At 47.7% G+C, this 14350-nt stretch overlaps 1 protein-coding gene across 1 annotated transcript in view; it reads right to left on the reverse strand.

Moving 5' to 3' along the window:
• The window catches only part of C3H1orf131 (chromosome 3 C1orf131 homolog), a 31761-nt gene that overhangs the window by 16230 nt on the left and 1181 nt on the right, over positions 1-14350 (reverse strand). Inside the window, exons 3-5 of the mRNA XM_066596097.1 lie at positions 9530-9577; positions 1527-1622; positions 982-1053 (exon numbers count right to left, since the gene is read on the reverse strand). Coding sequence (XP_066452194.1) covers positions 982-1053; positions 1527-1622; positions 9530-9577 — 216 coding nt within the window. The remainder of the gene's footprint in view (positions 1-981; positions 1054-1526; positions 1623-9529; positions 9578-14350) is intronic.

Genomic DNA, 14350 nt, shown 5'->3' on the forward strand with positions numbered 1-14350 from the left:
GGCTTCTGAGGGGGGGGGATAATGGTGGCTGCTGGGGGGGTCACTATTAGGGCTTGTTCACATGGGTATTTCGGTAGCACAAATACGCTGTGTATTTGCGCAATCAAAAATTGCTAATGCCTGCATATTTAGGCACGGAAAAAAGAATGCAGATGGTGCCCAAATATGCAGTGAATACATAGGTTTCCTGCGCATTCACCACATATTTGCACGGCCCATTCACTTCAATGGCCTATTGGGGTGTGTAGTAAGCAACAAAATAGGTCATGCTGTGTGAAAATGTACATCATGTGACTGAACTCACTGAAATCAATGGCTTCTATTCACTGCATATTATGTACGCAAATACGCTTGTGTGAACAAGCCCTTACTATACTGTCTTACAATCGGCCCTTTGAAGGTCACCATAAGCCTGATGTGGCCCTCAGTGAAAATGAGTTTGACACCCCTGCCTTAGTGCATGTCCTGGATGTAAGCAGAAACCCTGCTCAATGGAAAGATGCTCGATAAAACCTTGTCGAAATAAAACAGATTTTCCACAAGACAAGGCTCCTAACCTTACATCCACCCCCTTCCTTCTACCCTCCGTTTCCTCTCCCCCCACCCCCCTCCTCCGCACATACTGGGGCAGAAACTCAAAGGAAAGTAATTTTAAAAGCCATAATGGACTTACTGATGGAACTATATCCTAATACTTTTGTACTATGCAATCTGACAGACAGACTAATATAAATGCATGATTATTACTGCAAACCCTGTATGTGAACGGAGATCCTGTTTAATTTGAAAAATGTTTAATAAAAACATATTAAATAATTAGCAGCAGCACTGATGTCCCAGTGATGCTGATAGGCTAAGAGCAGGTTATAATGCTCCTCCTGAAGGTCCTTTCCAGCAGGATGTCCAATGCCATGTCCACCCAAACTATAATATAGAAACAAGAACATACAACATATGTAATTGACCAACAAGTTTTTTTACCTTCTGCTTTTGCTCTTTTTCCTTTTTATTTGCTTGATAGAGCTTATAATTCACATATTCTCTTTTGGGAGGCTAGAAGGAAAATTTATTATTACTTTTTACAGATGAGTCACGATAAAATATCAGAAGCTACATTCAGTAATTGGGGTCTTATAGCAGTGTTCTATTATGCTACATCTTAGATAAGTCTGACTAGACGGTACAAGTGCCAGCTGAAGTGCTCATGTGGTGTCCTGCCTTACAGACAGTCAGAAGCTCAGAGAAACCTTGGACAGAGTCTCAGTACTTTATGCACTTTCTCATGGCGTCTGCTTTGGATGGCATTGTCATGGCATAACATTAGCATGTAGGTCTTGCTTTGTTTTAGCAGTTTATTTAGCACTTCAAAACAATCTCATCAGGTGAAATTGTGCTTACTAATTCAGTTTTATAAACCTCTTTGGCTAACCATTTCCCCAGATATGATCAGTGATCTACTATGTGAATAGTCATCTTGTCCATCACTGCTTTACCATCTGCATTACCCTTCATATCGGCATACTTACTTTCGCCCCCAGCATTATAGCACGCTCTACTTCAAGTTTTCTTTGTGTCTCTTTCTTGTAACCAGTGATTCCAAATTTATGTACCTCCAACCGAACCTGTGAGGAGCGAAATCAATGCTAGTATACATGACATTATGTAAATGAAAGCAAAAGATGACCTATGTACTAAGGGTGTTACCTGCCGGCTGTTCCAGAACTCTCAAAGAAATCAATGGAGAGTCTCAGACACATGCAGCCACTTTACATTTATTTTCTGCCACATCACCAGGCGGGTCAGAGGTTTCCCATTCGCCCTTTAGGTGGGCACCCAGCGGTAGGATCCACATCTCAGACATTTATAGCATGTCCTGTGGATATGCAGTGAACGTCCAAGAGGGAACGCTCCATTAAATAATGCTGAAGTTAAGACATTGAGCGTTCCTCTGTGACAGTGGTCCCCAATCTTTTGTGAGTCAGCTGGGGAGCCACATGCAGAGGGCCCAAGTCACACATGTGCCACCCTAGCTGATTGTTTTGGGAACTCTGATTTATGGGATAGAACATTTATGCAGTTAATCAATCTAGAAAAGCAGAATCTGCCAAACCTTCCATCCCGAGAAAACAGTTGTAAGCCTGAAAGAAGGCTATTATTCCACAGAGCTGATACAGAAGAAAGTGCCTTACACACGGATTTCTTTTTACTTGCTGTTGAAAGCAAATCTGTGCATATAACAATCAGAAAACTGGACGTACCTGTAAGCCGTGTACCGGGGTGGGCTCCCCAGGATACAGCGAAGTCACAAACAAGAAAAACGTCTCTGACACCAGTTCAGGGGCAAACCGAATTTTACTAAAGCTCTGTGGCCCACGTGACCACAAACAATGGGTAACCCAACAAAACTCACATACACTCAGCCAGATGGCTGAGGCCCTTGTGCTGTACAGCGCTGTACTCCCCAGAGGGCGCTACTATAATAAACTATGCTTTTACCTAACGGGCAGGCCTAAATAATCCTGCCCCTTGTTACCTATTAATACCGCTACTAAGGAACAAAGGAAAGGGAGAGTGATCTGAGTACCGGCGGTGCAGCACAACAGCTTACAAACTTAACAACACTGACTCTATCCCCCCAGACCAATACAATAAGGGGTATGTATAAATAACAGCAGCTATATAGCCAGGTGAATGTTCTCCAGAAGCTTCTTACTGATGGCTGAAGTGTGGCCTGACACGGTCCATAACCCTACCTAATCTAACTACAGGCCAAAATGCAGTCCCAAGTAACTTGGCGCCAAAATATGGTGTCTTGCGTGCACATAGACCGGTCTGCTGTTTGATCGGCCAAAAAGTCTAGACGGATGAGGGGCTCCTCCAGAAAAGCGTGCGGTACCGCAGAGAGCCGTTACTCACTTCCTCAGCGGCATCCAGTATTGTCCACACAATATCCAGTCTCGCTCCGGTTGTTCAGCAACATCCCCGGCAGCAAGTCTTCTCCCATCCAGCGGGCATCTGGTCCAAATCTGAATCCGCTGCAGCTCCGGTCCCTTCAGGATACGACCTCCTTCCCTCTTCCGTAGCTCCACTCAAAATGGCTTCCTCGACCAACTGCCCAACTCACAGTGTACGCACGCTTTTAATTTTCTCTCCTCCCGTGCGCACGCTGTAACCAGGCAACGGGTTCTCCAATCACAGGCTACCATGGTCCTGTCACCTCACAGCTTGACCATAATCTTTTCTGCAGAACAGTGACCTCTTGTGGACAAATAGTAAAACACACAGTAGTGGACTATTTACAGTAACAAGAACAATGTACACATATTGGAGGCTGTCTCACCCTCTCACATGCCACCCCACTAGAGGTTGACGCCCCCGGCAACCTTACCCAAACAAACTCGTCCTGCGCATAGCGCAGTGGAGGTACGCCAGCGTTGGACCTAGTTGTCCTACGCAGAGTCATAGAGTCAAGGGAGTTGGGCGCAGTCACTGAAGGATGCACTGCTGATTGTGTAGCTCCTTCCCTGGGTGTCGGATTTGTCTGAACTGGAACCTCCGCCGGGATAGGGACTGAGATGACCCAGCTTTCCTCTTCTAAGGGAGGTTCCCTAGTACTCATGGCGGGTGTAGACACCTCCTTCTCAGCTGCGGCCTCTTCAAAGTTACAACGTCTCAACATATTACGGTGTAGACTCCGCGAGGGTCCCCCAGTTCCTACTGGCTCTACTTCATAAACTGGTATGTCAGGATCTACCCTTCGCTTCACCATATACGGAACCGCCTCCCACCGCCCATCCAACTTTCCAGATGGCCTCTTGGCCCGGACTAACACTCGGTCACCCGAAGTGAACTCATCTCTCTGCACTGGTCTTGAGTTTGGATGCACCACTTGCCTCAGGCGTTCTCCCACAACCCTGTGCACCGCTCTCAACCGACGGCGGTGTTCTTGTACCCATGCTGTAGTATTCCTCGGGGGTGGCCCCATCGGGTCGGGCATGTGGAGATCCTCAATCTCCTGGCCTGCTCTCCCGAACATCAGCATATGGGGAGAGTAACCCGTAGTGTTATGTACCCTGTTGTTATAAGCCCACATCAGTTCGGGCAAATACTCTGGCCAACGAGCCTTTTGGCTATCCTCCAAAGTTCGCAGCATCTGGATCAAGGTGCGGTTGAACCGTTCACACGCCCCATTCCCTTGGGGGTGGTATGGGGTCGTGCGGGAACGTTCAATCCCATAGAGCTGATACAACTCGCCCATCAGAGTACCCTGGAAACAAGCCCCTTGATCGGAATGAATTCTCTGTGGACACCCAAACACTTGTATAAAATGTTTACAAACTGCTTTTGCAGCCGATTCTGCCGTTTGATCTCTGGTGGGTATGGCCACCGCATATTTAGTGAAATGGTCTGTCATGACTAAACAGTAGGAATGTCCTGAGGTAGAGTACCCAATCTGCACATAGTCAATCATCAAAATCTCTAGGGGGGCAGATGTACTGATAGTTTGTATAGGAGCCCGTTCCTCGGGACCCTTACTCAGTCCACAGGGCCGACACTTGAGACAGGCCTCAGTCACCATGTCTCCCAAGTCAGGACAATACACCAATCGCTGGAGCCATTTGTATGTTTTATCGCTCCCAAAATGGGCGCCCCTGTCATGGGCCTCCCGGGCTGCTGCCGGCCCCAGCAACATGGGAATGACAATCTGTTGTCGGTACTGCAACTCTGACTGTAGGTATATGGTCCTGCACAGGACCCCCTGGACAACGCTCAATTTATCCCACTGTCTTAGCAGCCTTTGACCCTCTGGAGTTAAGCTGGCTCGCTCTTCAGGCCGAGGCCATATTTTGCTCTGGACCCACTGCTTCACTTTCTTTAGGTCCGGGCAGCTATTTTGGACTCTCTCCCAATCTGCTAACGTCTTTCCCAACACCATTGGCATTCCCGAAGCCACCCCACTTGAATGCGTTATGTTCTGGAAAGTGGGCGCCCTGCCAAGATCCGGGATTTCGATGTCCTCTAGCTCCTCATCACCACTCTGGGTCGGCAATCCTACAGGAACTCGGGAAAGCGCATCCGCGTTGCCATTTTCTTTCCCCGACCGGAACCGGATACAATATTGGTACTTGGAGAGGCGAGCCATCCATCTCTGTTCAAGAGCCCCTAGCTTGGCATTCTCCAAGTGTGCTAACGGGTTATTGTCCGTCATCACAGTCACTTCGGCACCCGTCGGGTACTCCGCAAACTTTTCGGTCATGGCCCACACCAGTGCCAAAAGTTCCAACTTAAAAGAGCTATAGTTGTCGGGATTGCGCTCCGACTCCCTTAAAGACCGGCTGCCATAAGCAATCACTCTTTCACGTCCATCTTGAATTTGAGATAGCACGGCCCCCAGACCATGGAGGCTTCCGTCAGTGTACAACAAGAACGGGGTGTCAAACCGTGCATAAGCCAGGATCGGGGCACTGGTTAGAACCTTCTTTATCGCCTCGAAAGCCTCTTGTTGCCGTGACCCCCACTCAATGGGACGATTCTTGGGTCCTCCAGCCGTGCCTCTCAGCAGCTCATTTAGCGGACTAGCCAGGTGAGCAAACTTGGGTATGAACCTTCGGTAATACCCGGCCAACCCCAGAAAAGCCTGCACCTCCCGTAGGGTCTTTGGTTGGGGCCACTGTTGGACGGCCTCCACCTTACTGGTAGTCGGCTGCACCCCCTCTGGGGTAACCACATGCCCAAGGTACTCTATCTGCTGCTTGAACAGTTGGCACTTTTTGGGCTTGACTTTAAGCCCATGGTCTCGCAGCCGTCCTAGGACCTGTCGCAGCTTCTGAAGATGGTCTTCAAAGGAGGTCCCAAACACTACCACATCGTCCAAGTAGATCAATACCGACTCAAAGTTGAGGTCACCCAGACAATGCTCCATCAACCGCTGAAATGTCCCCGGGGCATTAGTCAGGCCGAACGGCATCCTGTTAAACTCATAGAGTCCCATGGGTAGGATAAAGGCTGTTTTCGCCTTGTCCTTTTCGGCCACAGGCACTTGCCAATACCCGCTGGCCAGGTCGAGAGTTGAAAAGAACTTGGCATGACCTAGGGAGGACAGCGACTCTTCAATCCGCGGAAGAGGGTAGGCATCCCGAATGGTCTGTGCATTTAGCTTCCGGTAGTCTACACAGAACCGAAGACCCCCGTCTTTCTTCCGCACCAGGACCACTGGGGCAGCCCAAGGGCTCTGACTCTCCTGTATCACCCGGGTTTCCAACATGCTGGCCACCATCTCTTTCACTTCCTGGTAAATCTTGGGTGGGATCTGTCTGTACCGCTCCCTGATTGGCGTGGCATCGCCGGTAGGTATTTCGTGTTTGATACCAGAAACACACCCGAAGTCCTCATCATGCCTCGAGAATGCCTCCTGGAATTCCCACAGAGTCTCCTCCAGAAGCGTCTGTTGCCCCGGAGTCAGGGCCCGGAGATCCACCCCCATCAGGGCCATAATCACTCGACCGTTCCACTCCGACGTCGGGGCCTCTTTTTGCTTGATCTCTACTGCAAAGGTCCAGGCTGACCTTCTATCTGGCTGTAGTGTGAAGCCTCTCCGCCGGAGGATATCCCCCTCAGACACATAAACTTCGGCCAACAGGGTATTTCCAGGAACAGTCAACTCACTGTCCGAAACATTGATGCAGCGTACTGGCACACATCCATCCTTAACAGTGGCAAGAGCCCGAGCTACCAGGGGATGGGCTGACCTTTCCCCTTGGGGCGCGGGCTCGATTAAAACCTCTAGCCCATTCAGCTTCCTCCCAGCTCCTACCGGCAGCATCAAGATTTGTTCCCGTCGTGGAGGGATCTTCATCGGGGCCCTCAGTGGTACCTTCACGCGCCCAATAGCCTTATCAGACATGATGCTCTTTTGCAGACTGTAGCTCCTCACCATATGCTGCAAAACCTTCTGAGTCGGCCGATGTGAGGTGGCCCGCTGCCAGTATTTAGGCCCTTCCTTGGCATAAAGATGTTGGTCTAGGTCTCTCAGCACGTTCATTCCCAGCGTTACATCTAACCCTTTCCTCGAGGGGTGATCCACCAGTACGACCCCCTTTCTGCCAATATCCTGCCCAAATAGGCAGACCCGCATCCAGACTATGCCTCGTACATTCATCTCCCCGTTATTTGCAGCCGTCAATCTGATGACACTCCCATCTTCCGGCTCTATCATGTGGCCGAAGTGTCTCTCAAAGAACTCCAGAGGCATCAGGGTGCACTCCGACCCAGTATCAACTAGGCAGCTTACTTTCTTGCCTTCCATCTCCGCTTCCATAACAGGGCTGTTAGCATACAGATCGCGATCATCGTGTACAGGACTTGGACCTTGATGAACCGCCGCAGTTCGCCCTGTTACTGCGGCGGTTGGGAGTTTAACGGCGGCTCAGGCTCCACCTGCATCGGGCACTCTCTGGCGATATGGCCATACTGTTGGCAGTACCAGCAGAGGGGTCCCCGCGATCTCCGAACACTAGAAGGACCTCTGTTGGTGGGCCCACACACCTGGCTTATCCTTGATGGAGCCAGGTGGGGTGGTGGGACCATTTTTGGAGCCTGAGGTGACCCTGCTTTCATCTGGGACACTTCTACTCGGAGTTCCCTCAACTCTGTCCGCAGGGCCTGGACTATATCCTTCAGGGACTCCGAGTCTTCCGGACCCGATCGACCTCTGGTCACTCCGGTGCTACTTACTGCTTTCACAGCCACAGGCATGGGCTCCTCTTCCCTCTCTACTGCAGCCAGGTAAACCTGGTAGAATGTCAGTTCAGGCGTCGCCCAGGCTATCTCTTGCATCTTGTCCTGCAAGAACTTATTGGATAACCCTATTATGAACTGGTCACGTAATAGCCGGTCCACCCCCCGGAAGGCTCCCATAGCCTCTGGGTCCCGCCGCTGCACTTCATTCAATATCTCCTGTAGGGCGTTAGAATATTGCATCAAAGTCTCGTCCTTCCGTTGTGACCGATTGAAGAACTGGCTTCGCAATTGTGCTACCTTGGTGCGTCCCCCTTGAGCTCCTTCCAGCAGGGACAATATTTTGTCTAAGGTGTCCCTCTCTGACTCGGGCCGCACCATTACAGTCCGTCTTACATCACCCTCTAAGGCCCCCAACGCTATTTCCGCACGCACCTCAGGGGTCAGGTTGCACATTTTAACCACGCTTCGCACCCTTTCGGCCCAGTCCTGCAACGTCATGTTTTTCCCGTTGAATTTGGGCAGTTGCTGCATTAATGCCCCAACTGACAAGTATCCTACCTGGGCTAAAGTGACTGGCGTGGGCTGTAATGACAGTGCTGGGGCACCCTGAGCTGAACCCTGGGCCGGCGCTACTGGATTAATTTCTGCCGTGTTCCCGTCCATAACGGTCGCTGTATCCTGCCGACTACGCCAAGTTGTAAGCCGTGTACCGGGGTGGGCTCCCCAGGATACAGCGAAGTCACAAACAAGAAAAACGTCTCTGACACCAGTTCAGGGGCAAACCGAATTTTACTAAAGCTCTGTGGCCCACGTGACCACAAACAATGGGTAACCCAACAAAACTCACATACACTCAGCCAGATGGCTGAGGCCCTTGTGCTGTACAGCGCTGTACTCCCCAGAGGGCGCTACTATAATAAACTATGCTTTTACCTAACGGGCAGGCCTAAATAATCCTGCCCCTTGTTACCTATTAATACCGCTACTAAGGAACAAAGGAAAGGGAGAGTGATCTGAGTACCGGCGGTGCAGCACAACAGCTTACAAACTTAACAACACTGACTCTATCCCCCCAGACCAATACAATAAGGGGTATGTATAAATAACAGCAGCTATATAGCCAGGTGAATGTTCTCCAGAAGCTTCTTACTGATGGCTGAAGTGTGGCCTGACACGGTCCATAACCCTACCTAATCTAACTACAGGCCAAAATGCAGTCCCAAGTAACTTGGCGCCAAAATATGGTGTCTTGCGTGCACATAGACCGGTCTGCTGTTTGATCGGCCAAAAAGTCTAGACGGATGAGGGGCTCCTCCAGAAAAGCGTGCGGTACCGCAGAGAGCCGTTACTCACTTCCTCAGCGGCATCCAGTATTGTCCACACAATATCCAGTCTCGCTCCGGTTGTTCAGCAACATCCCCGGCAGCAAGTCTTCTCCCATCCAGCGGGCATCTGGTCCAAATCTGAATCCGCTGCAGCTCCGGTCCCTTCAGGATACGACCTCCTTCCCTCTTCCGTAGCTCCACTCAAAATGGCTTCCTCGACCAACTGCCCAACTCACAGTGTACGCACGCTTTTAATTTTCTCTCCTCCCATGCGCACGCTGTAACCAGGCAACGGGTTCTCCAATCACAGGCTACCATGGTCCTGTCACCTCACAGCTTGACCATAATCTTTTCTGCAGAACAGTGACCTCTTGTGGACAAATAGTAAAACACACAGTAGTGGACTATTTACAGTAACAAGAACAATGTACACATATTGGAGGCTGTCTCACCCTCTCACATACCTTCTCAAAATTAAATTCTCGTCTGTCTTCCCCCGACTCAATGGTTTTCTGTAATAAAGACAACGTTGTACTATGAATGGAAGTAACAGAATACCACGTTTATGCAATAAAACCTCAATAGAAAAATCATTTGTCTGTAATCTATAAGGATACAATTCCTTGTAGTCCGCTGCCCCCACCTCCCCCCACCTCATTAAATTCTTCTGCATGTTCTAATCCTGATTTTTAGCAGCTGTTATTAACTTTGTGTCATGGTGACTACACTGTTCACATTATAGGGTCAAAATCTGTGGTCCCCAGTATTGTCCGGTGGATCACTTCCTATACAAACTATAGGATGCTATCAGATTGTCATTGTGTGACGCTGACATTCTAGCATTTCCTATGCCGAGACCAACGTGCTTCACGTTGGCGATGCTCTTTCGCAGCAGTCCGCTTAGGCTTACAGGGCTGTCCAGAATCTATCAGAAGGGCCTCGCTCTGGTCACAAATTTAATTTTCCATCTTTGCCCGGATGTCCTTTAAAAAAGGATTATTACTTGTAACCCTGAAATGTGTTGTTGCGTCTCCAGTAAAAAGATTGACAGAAAGTGTCTCTTTGCTGTATGGCACTATGGTGGTACAAACGGGTGATGGTGCTGCTTGGCATGTGGAAAACAGCTGCTTCCCTTTGGACCCATTATATATAAAAAACACAGCTTCTTGGCTAAATTGCATAGAATGTGGAACCTTTGGTGTAATTAACCTCTTCCTAACTAGTCCCTCTCATGCCTGCAAACTGCATTGCAGAGGCGATTCCTCGGTGCCGACTACACAGCTGGTCCTTTCTAATAGCTGAAAGATACAGAATGTTTTCTGAGGTTGCTCAGTAAATACAATGCGGTGCTCTTGTGGAACAGCTACACACATGGGTCTCTGTTACTGCACACCAAGTATATACAGTTATATATATATATATATATATATATATATATACACACACACACACACACACACACATATATACACATACACACAGTTTATAAAGATTTGCCACATCCCAAGAGCCATAGCATTTTTTTACTTTTCCCCATCAACAGAGATCTATGAGGCTTGTTTTTTGCAGGACAAACTCTAGTCTTCATTTATCCCATTTTTGGGGACGTGTAACATTTTGACTGCTTTTTATTCCATTTTTTCTAGAGGAAAGATTAACAAAACCTGCAATTCTGGCATGTTTTTATTTTTAACTGCATTCACCGTGTAGAATAAACATGTTAAATTATTTCTGCGGGCCGGTACCATTACATCAACACCAAATCTATGTTGTACTTTTTAAATGGTACCGTTTGTTGATCCATGCAATGTTTTAATCACTTTCTATTCAGTTCGTTCAAAAGGTGAGATAGGCAAAATTAGCCGTTTTTGCCATGATTTTTGTATTTTTCTGACTTTTTTTTTTATACTATTTTAACTTTTTATTTTTGTCCCACTAGGGAACTTAAATATAGTAGTGTATTAAAAGGATGATAAGAGATGCTGATATTCCAGTATAGTTGTGCATTAGAAAGCCTATGAAGCTCAGCCTACGTAGCTGGCTGACCCAGAGGCTATATCAAAGACTCTGGGTGCCATGGCAACCCATTGAGACCCTGTGATCACATCACAAGGGCCGATGGATGACAGAGGGAGCCCATAACAGCAGCCTATTAGACTCCACTTCCAGCAGTCTAATAAGCGGAGTTACATGGGAGACATGGAGGCCTTTGTCAGGTTTCTGGCTGCCATGGTAATCCCTCGGTACCTTGTGATTGAACTGCGGGGTCGTGATGGGTGATAGAAAGAGCCCTCTCACCCCGTCATCTGCTTGCATGCTTTAGTTGCTGTTGATTGTGGCATGTAAGGGGGTTAAACTGCCGTATTTAAAGTTTCTCCGTTCCTGCCTGTTAGAGCAGGAACCTGAGTGACAGTAGTCCACCAAGCCACCGGCTTAAAAAGATGTATTTGCAGGTTTTAAGCCCAATAGTCACTGCTGTAAAAAAGATTATTGGTGATCACTAAGAGGTTAAACAGGCAGTCATGGATGAATGGCTGCCTGTTTATTCAGCCTGGTCAGTGTATGGTTATTATTCCTGCAGAAACTGAATTATTGTTCGTCGTCAAGTTGCTGGCAGCATTTACGCTGAACAATTACTGATCAGATTCCTGCGGTCCAGCGAGAAACTGAACGATAATCGTCCCATGTAAAAGGGCCCTTACAGACCGGAAAGTGACAATGGTGTCTGAAAGGACAATAACGCTTTACAGTTGTCACCTGACTTCTGCTATTTTAGTTCTCACTCCTCCGAGCATATTGTCATTGCATATTATATATGTAGTTCTCACACACGTAATGTGCAATACACAGTAAATACACATGTAAAGTATGTATTTGCTGGGTATTGTAAATCCTCATATCCTATACTGGCGTGTAATACGCTCCAAAATGGGACATGCTGCATTTTTTATTACATATGTGAAACCAGGTGTTAGTGGCCAGATAGAAATCAGCCAGCTTTTAGCACTGTGTATTACACACGTGAAAAATATGAATATAATATGCAGGCCAAATCCGCCAGTGCGAGCCCTTATAGCTAGACAATAATTGTCGCTGGTGCCTTTTTCTGTAGGTTTGGTAGGTAGCCACAGAGTCTATTAACCTGAATAGTGTTTTATGGAAACGATTCCTTAAAGGGGTTGTCTCACGCCGAAACAGGTTTTTTTTTTTCCAATAGGCCCCCTGTTCGGCGCGAGAAAAACACAAGGGATGGGTTAAAAAACAAACAAACGTTTAGTACTTACCCGAATCCCCGCTCTGCGGCGACTTCTTACTTACCTTACCAAGATGGCCGCCGGGATCTTCACCCACGATGCACCGCGGGTCTTTTCCCATGGTGCACCGTGGGCTCTGTGCGGTCCATTGCCGATTCCAGCCTCCTGATTGGCTGGAATCGGCACACGTGACGGGGCAGAGCTACGAGGACCAGCTCTCCGGCACGAGCGGCCCCATTCACCACGGAGAAGACCGCACAGCGCAAGCGCGTCTAAAATCGCCAGAAGATGGCGAATTTAGACGGAGCCATGGAGACGGGGACGCCAGCAACGGAGCAGGTAAGTGAATAACTTCTGTATGGCCAATATTTAATGCACGATGTACATTACAAAGTGCATTAATATGGCCATACAGAAGTGTATAACCCCACTTGATTTCATGAGACAACCCCTTTAACCCCTTCCCGCTCCAGGACGTACCGTTACGTCCTGGGAGCCTGGTACTTCCCGCAACAGGACGTACCGTTACGTCCTGGGAGCCTGGTACTTCCCGCAACAGGACGTACCGGTACGTCCTGGGGATAGCGCAGGATCACATAAGATCCCGCGCTGTCCCGCTGCAACAGCGGGGGGGCATCAGAGATGCGCCGCCCCGCTGTTAACCCCTTCCCTGCCGCGATCTAAGTAGATCGCGGCAGGGAAAGAGTTCACAGAGGGATCGCGATCCCTCTGTGTCTCCGGCCGGCTTTCGCGATGTCATCGCGAGAGCCCGGCCTGTCGCCATGGCAACAGGACGCCAGACACTGGCGTCCTGTATTGCCTGTGCCTATAATCGCTGTATAGCTCTGCCATGCCTTATCACAGCGATCATAGGCATACTGCTGCAAGTCCCTCAGAGGGACTCAAATAGTGTAAAAAAAAGAAAAGAAAAAATGTAAAAAAAAAGAAAAATGTAAAAAAAAAACAGTAACAAAAACCCTTTTTTTATGCTTTTTCTAATATTAGCATAAAAAAAGGGGAAAAAATGAAAACCCCACATATTTGGTATTGACGCGTCCGTAACGACGTGTACAAAAAGTTGAACACACTTTTCATTTTGTACGACAAAAAGCGTAAAAAAAAAAAGTTAAAAAACAGAGGCAAAATGCTAATTTTTAGCATTTTGCCTCCCAAAAAGTGCAATAAAAGTGATCAAAAAAGCCGTACATTCACCAAAATGGTACCAATAAAAACTACAGCTCGTCTCGCAAAAAATAAGCCCTCATAGAGCTCCGTACATAAAAAAAAAAAAAGTTACAGGACTTTGAATGCAGCTATAGAGAAAAAAAAAAAGATTTCCAAAAAAAGGGGGGTTTTATTGCAAAAAAGTGTAAAAACCTAAAAAAATATAACAATTTTGGTATCGTTGTAACCGTACCGACCCGCAGAAAAAAAATTTGTGTGTCATTTATGCTGCATGATTAACGCTGTAAAAAAAAGAAAAAGAAATCTATGGCAGAATTGATGCGGTTTATCTCCATGTTATCATAAAAAAAAATTTTTCAAATTTTACGATATTGTCTACGTACCCAAAAGTGGCACCGATAAAAACTACAGCTCGCCACGCAAAAAACAAGCCCTTATACGGCCGCGTCCACGGAAAAATAAAAAAGTTATGGCTTTTGAAAAATGGAGATGGAAAAATACGAAAAAAATCACTTGGTCCTCAACGCCAAAATAGGCCATGTCATTAAGGGGTTAAGGCTGTCTCACACGTGTGTATGGTAATAGCATATTGCACTGGTGGGTTTTGCGTTCTAAATACACTGTACCAATATCTTATAGGCAGCCATGTTACCGCTCACACAAATTGCATAAAATATGCACATAAGGAAGGGGGGGGGAGAAATCGCAGTATGTTCCATCTTGGCATGTATTATATACGCATACACACCATGATAGTACACAGCGATTGGCGGCCCGCAGCAAGTATGTAATGTCGTTTCATAATGACTGTGTGCCGAGTGTATACCTCGCAGCCCACACACTGCC

This window comes from Eleutherodactylus coqui, chromosome 3 (genome assembly GCF_035609145.1).
Source record: "Eleutherodactylus coqui strain aEleCoq1 chromosome 3, aEleCoq1.hap1, whole genome shotgun sequence".
NCBI lineage: Eukaryota > Metazoa > Chordata > Amphibia > Anura > Eleutherodactylidae > Eleutherodactylus > Eleutherodactylus coqui.